Raw genomic sequence first — 6354 nt, 5'->3', positions numbered from 1 at the left:
TAGTTCAGAGAGCAAAAGAGGCTGCAGGGAATCCAGAAAAGTTGATGATGGTGTCTTGCTGCTCAGGACACAGTCTGTCAGAGGAGTCACCTAGCAAGGAGAAGCCCTCCCTGAGTGAGAGGTTGTGGCTAAGAGTTCAAGACTGAGTGGAGAAGCAGGAAGAGATGACGGAGGGAGGGCCATGCACACCACAGAGGTCTGGATGTGATATCATGGTCAGAAATCAGTGAAATCAGTGGCTTTTCAAGGTAGAATGATATGGGACAGATATATCTCCAGGGGTTAATCAGGCACGTGTGGGGAGCAGCTTGTGGCGGGGAGAGTACAGACTCAGAGGTCACTGCGGGAGTCCCAGTGGGACTGGATGGCACAGGCCTGAATCAGGAAGCAGTTGTCTGCAGAAGGACAAAGGTGTGGGTAGAAGAGAGTGTTAGGGACTGTTTAGCAGGACCTAGTAGGTGACTGGACTTGGAGAATGACTGTTGATCCATTTGATTTGGGAAATATTCTTCAGGGTTCCATGCTACCCTCCTCAAGCAATTAATAAGCATGCCAAGTAAGGTTACTCTTCTCAGACTTTCAACTTCTAGGCCAGGAAGTGTCTGAAATGGTTCACAGAAAAAATTCTAGAGATAGTCATGACAGGACACGAAACGGGCTATTATTCTATTCACTGTTCTTCTCTGGATTGCCTTAGCTTTTCTCTTTTGGCAAAACCCTGGTTTCTAATATTCATTCACTGGCAAACTGCAAACACTATCTCCATATTCCTTTCCCTCCTCACCTTTGCTAAGTATGTACACATATTAAACAGAATGCCCATTATATATCAATATATATACTGGCTGTATTTTGTGTATTGTATATTGTCAATTTTAAAAAATTGGCAAAATTTTATTTTGCCAATTAAAAAAAACTTGCTATTCTGGGTGCTTCTTCTGAAATATGTAATATCCATCCTCAGTTTTTGGCGGAGGAGTTGTGAGTCAGCTAGCTCACACACAGACATGAAAATGTGGTGTTCCCCCTAATAGTTACTCAGGATGGAGACCCTGGCTTTGGAAACAAGTATTTGATAATGTTGCTCTGAAGAAGATGCTGGTGGGTCCTAACACTTTATTCCTAGGCTATGTCAAACCTCAATTTAGTTTCACAGTCCTGGGTTTATTTCCTGAAGAAGAATCTTTTAAAAACCATACCCCATTCTCCAGTACAGATATATTTTATCTTAAAAGGCGGGCGGAGGATGCAAACATTTTGCTTTTATTAGCATTTTAAACATGTTTCAATTAAATACTCATTAAATTTTTTAAAATAGCCAATTTCCGTCCCATTTCCTGACAGGCATTATGCTTTTCTCCCCCCTCCCTTTGATCCATCTTCCACCAGCTTTAGCTTTTCTCCCCAGTCCAAGGTAAACCATATTCTACTCTGGTCCATACTATCTACTTTCTTCCTATCCTTCCAGCCACCCCTGAAGATCCCCACTGCCCACATCCACACCTTCAGCATGAGAAAGTCAGTGGGTGCTTAGGGGCATGCTGGTGTCCCGCTTTCTCATTCAGGTGGTCGCTTCCCCGTCAACACCCTTTTCAGGGCACCCTGAACATCCGGGTTGCGGAGGCTATAGATGACCGGGTTCAGCATGGGGCTAAGGATAGTGTTGAGGATCCCAATCCCCTTGTCCTTATCTGAGGCTGACACCGAACCCAGACGCATGTAACTGAAGAAGCCAGTTCCATAGAAGATACAGACTACAGTGAGGTGGGAACCACATGTGGAGAAGGCTTTCTTCCTCCCCTCCACTGAACGGATTCGTAGCACTGCAGCGGTGACATGGGCGTAGGACACTGAAATGAGGATCATGGGGAACACCCCCATGAAAGTGGCCCCCACGAAAAGTAGCTGCCCATTGACGTGGGTGCTGGAGCAGGAGAGCTGGAAAAGGGGTGGGAGGTCGCAGTAGAAGTGATTGACCACATTAGGGCCACAGAAGTCAAGCACAGATATAGCCACTGTGTGAGTCAGAGCGTTGATAAAGGAAATGGTGCTGCAAATGCCCACCAGGGCTCCTTGGACTTCACGGCTCATGCGGGTGCTGTAGGTGAGGGGTTGACAGATGGCCAGGTAGCGGTCATAGGCCATGGCTGTCAGGAGGTGACAGTCCACACCAGCCAGGAGATGGAAAAAGAAGAGCTGTGAAATGCAGGCAGCATAGGGAACTCTGCACTGGTGGTCCAGGAGACATGCCAGCATCGGAGGGACAGTGACAGTGATGCATCCGATGTCTAGCAGAGACAGATTCCCCAGGAAGTAGTACATGGGCGTGTGGAGTTTGGGCTCCACAAAGATGGCAGCCAGGATACTGAGGTTGCCTCCAACAGTGATTACATAGGCAAAGAGGAAGATGACAAAAAGGATGGGTTGCAGTCTTATGTTTTCTGTCAGGCCAAGAAGGATGAACTCAGTGACAGTTGTCCTATTCCTCCAGGCACCTGGCTCCATAGACTGCTTCTGAGCTCCGCAGTGGGAAAAGACCTGAACCTGCCACAGGAGGAGAGAGACACATAGTAGGCACCTAATCTGAGACTACTGGATGTTGGGGATTGTGGCATGAGCACCTACCAGCCTAGAGCTTGAGTGGTCTCCTGGAAGCACCATGATGCCAGACATGAACCCTTTAATTGCTTTTTCAGGCTCAAGTCCAGAGGATGCTAGGGAAGGGACTGGGGCAGAAGAAACTACTCTGTGGTATAGGGCACTGGCTACCTCACAACATTTTTAATAGCTATTGAGGTTGTGTTGGTATAGAGTGACTGAACAGTAGTTTTGACTAGCTCAATGAATAGATGAATGTATGATGTTCTAGAAAGGACATTATAGAAGAGTAGCAACAGCATAAAGAACAGTAGGAGGATGAAATAAAAAAAGAGATGCAAGAGAGAGTGAGAAGGAAAGGATCAAGGAGCAGACCAAAGTACAGAAATACTCAGAGGCTAAATATGGAAGTCATGAAAGCAATTTAAGAGAGCATGGATAGCGTTTTTAAAGTGTAAACTATGAGTGTTGTGCTAAGAACTTCATATTTAATTTTATTTAATATTATAAATAAATAAATTAAATAACATTATTTTATTTCATTTTCACAGGGCTCTATGGGTAGCTGCTATTATATCTATATTATCAGGACACTGAGGTTTTTAAAAGGTTAAATAAGTAGCCCAGTCTTCAAACCCAAGACTGTCTGACTCCCCAAATCCACAATTTAACTTTGTACAGTCTCTTACAGAACTTGGACATGTGGTTACTGATGTCTTATAAATGACATTTTGTGTGACAAAGAAAGGAAAGAAAGATATTTCTAAGTCTTCAGGTCTTGTAATCACCACAGCTATTCAAAGAGGTCAGGATTCCATCCATCCATCCATCCATCCATCCATCCATCCATCCATTCATCCATCCATCCACTCTTCTATTCAATAATTGTGTACTTGTTAAATGAAGTAAGATTCTGCATATGTTTTGGTGGTGGAACTAATAGATTGGGCATGAAGTATGAGAGAAAGAGAAGGTACAGGGATGATCCAAGATTCTTTGCCTGAGCAACTGAAGTTGCTATTAAGTGATATGGAGAAGACTGATGATTTTTTAGGGGGTGGGGTCAGCAGTGTTGAGGAGCTTTTCCAAGGGAAAAGAGGGGAGTTGAAATCCCAGGGAACATATAGCTAGTTTCCACTCAATTGCACATGGTAGCAGGTTGGTTTTCCCAACAAGTGCCCAGACAACTGAGAAATGAACCCATGATGTCAAAAGTTCGTCAATGTGACTGCATAATAGCTGTGGAAAGGTAACTTTGGGGCCCCTTCTGCTGGACTCTTGCTCTGCTGGGCCACCCTTTGTCCATGACTGTGCTAGTGCTCCTTTCTAATTAGAACACTCTTCCATTCCACATGTCAAAACTTCATCCTTCGAGGCTCAGTCCTGGGGCATTGCCCGGTCATCTCAAGGAAGTCCTCCTTATCCATCCTAGTTTTTAATTGATCTTCACCTCCTCTGATGAGACAATTAATAACCTGGATCATTCTGGCACTTGCAAATGGAGAAAGGGGTGGGGAGCTGAACCATTAGGAGGTATAGCTTGCCCAAAGTCACACTGGAGGGCTATTTAGAATCAACAGCACAAGAAAAAGAATGTAGATTATGCTAATAGGCTACCACAGGAGACTCTACACTACCCCTGGCACCTCAATTCTGTCCTTTCCTGTGAAAACTGTTGGCAATCTTTTGGGCTCAAACTCTGTTGGGCCGATATTGACTTTCTTTTGGAGAAAGAAGACTGCTAGGCTCTCACAGGTTTTGTCTTAATTTCCAGAATCTACCTCCCACCTGCAACCACCACTGATCCTCACAGTAGGAAGTCAGCCACAAACGTCTCAGACACTATACACTTGGGTACACTTTTCTATCACAACTTCAGTCTTGGGCAAACTAACTAACTCTACCAACAGCTAGACTCAGACACAGTGCAGAGTGACAATGCCTCCTTTGCCCTAAGCAGGAGATACATGTCTCCTGATTATGCCCTTCCAGAATGCTGGAGATGCTGAACTCTAGGAAACAAACTGAGGATTGTTGGTGGGGAGATGGGTGGGGAGATGGGATGACTGGGTGATGGGCATTAAAGAGAGCACTTGATGTAATGAACACTGAGTGCTATATGCAACTGATGAATCACTAAATTCTACCTTTGAAACTAAAAGACAAAGAGGGGGAAAAAAGGAATATCTCAACACCTGCCACTGCCGGGAGAGAAAATTTGTGGATGCAGGTTATTTGGTGAGAAGAGAGAGGATATTTGCAGGGATCCCTAGTGTCACCATAGGAAATGTCCTCACAGATGGATTTTCTTAGCTTAATATTAAGCCCAGTGTGGGTTTGAAATCATAGCAGCAACACCACATAGCACAGGGGCAAGAGTTATTCTTGCTCTCAGCAGCAGCAATACCTCTTCATCCTGGATGCATTTGTCCACTCCCCACTTCCTCAATCATCTCCCACCCTGCCTGTTCATACAAGGGTCAGTTCCCCTCAAGTTCTCTCTTCCAATATGCTATATGTAGTTCTTTCTCTCCACGAAGCCATGCACAAACTCCCACTCTCCCTTTCTCTCTTCCCCTCATCTCCCCTTCTTCTTCCTTCTCCCCCCCCCCAATTCTTCTGGTTTACAAGAATGACAACTCAGCACAGCTGAAAGAGCTGTGGAGTTGGAGTTCAGGTGCTTATGTTATTTGTGTTATAAACAAGTTTCTACTAGCGTTGAGGCTTTGAGAAAGGAAAAATGGGGGGAAAAGAAGGGAGGGATGAAGAGAGAAAAGAAGGAATGAAAAGAAAAATAAAACAAAAAGCTAATGTTTCCATAAATGTATCCTCTGTTATACGTCAGTACCTTATATGTTATATTTAAACTTTACAGATAGTCTTGAAGAAAGGTAATCATTTTACAAATGAGAAAGGTGAGGCTCAAAAAATTTAACTCATCAAAGATCACATATGCAAGAGTTTGTTCCAAATGAAGAACTTGTTCTTTTCTGCCAGCCCCTGTTGCCTCCCAAGGCCCTTGTCATTAGCCATCTGTCTGTCCGTCCATCCATCCATCCATCCATCCATCCATCCATCCATCCATCCCTTTTTCCTTCTGTAGTATAAGGGGATACTGCCTTATCTCTAGATTTACTTAAAGGTGTGAGATTCTATAAATACAGGTTGCTCTGCCCTGACCAACCTAAATAGCCTTCTTAGCTTTTCCAGAATCTTCTTTCCCCTACTCTTTACCCCAGTCATTTCCCTCTGATGCCCCTCTATTTGCAAGCTCTGACCTTCCATCTTTCAGTCACTCAGAGTGGAAAACCTCACCATGATATTTCCCTACCTTTCCTGAATCCAAGCATCCCTCAGTTCTTTGTTCTATCAACAAGGAAAAAGCCATATGAAGATCATAAATGATGTCCCTCCCCCCTTACTCAAGATGGAAGGAAACTGGGAGCTCTGGAGCAGTGGCAAGTATCATGGTGGGGCTTACCTTTCTGTGAGTACTCTGGGTGCTACTCCTGGCTAGGGGTTTGTAGAGATGGGGTGAGTGCTAAGCTGACCCTAGGTGGCCTGTCTCCAAAGGCTTATAAAAGGTGTGAGGCAGGAGCCCAGAGAGTCTATCCTGGTGCTCTATTTGGCTGCTAACAAGCTCCTAAGGGCCCTAAAAATTAACTCTCTCGGGGATTTCACAAGAAGCCAGAGGCAGACAAGCAACCTCAGTTTAAGGGTTTCTCTCATCTGCCTAGTATTTTGGATTCTATTAAA

The 6354-nt window shown here is 44.5% G+C and overlaps 1 protein-coding gene across 1 annotated transcript; it reads right to left on the bottom strand.

Moving 5' to 3' along the window:
* Positions 1–1557: 1557 nt before the first annotated feature.
* LOC132003902 (olfactory receptor 3A10) lies at positions 1558–2508 on the bottom strand. Its single transcript, XM_059379786.1, has one exon. It carries the CDS (start codon positions 2503–2505, stop codon positions 1558–1560), a length of 948 nt encoding a protein of 315 aa, XP_059235769.1. The 5' UTR covers positions 2506–2508.
* Positions 2509–6354: the final 3846 nt, after the last annotated feature.

Source organism: Mustela nigripes, chromosome 16, assembly GCF_022355385.1.
Source record: "Mustela nigripes isolate SB6536 chromosome 16, MUSNIG.SB6536, whole genome shotgun sequence".
In the NCBI taxonomy this organism is placed as follows: domain Eukaryota; kingdom Metazoa; phylum Chordata; class Mammalia; order Carnivora; family Mustelidae; genus Mustela; species Mustela nigripes.
This window is presented reverse-complemented; position numbering and strand designations above follow the sequence as displayed.

Excerpts from the sequence above, each read along its gene's own strand:
- LOC132003902 (XM_059379786.1), bottom strand. The coding sequence starts at position 2,505 with ATGGAGCCAGGTGCCTGGAGGAATAGGACAACTGTCACTGAGTTCATC.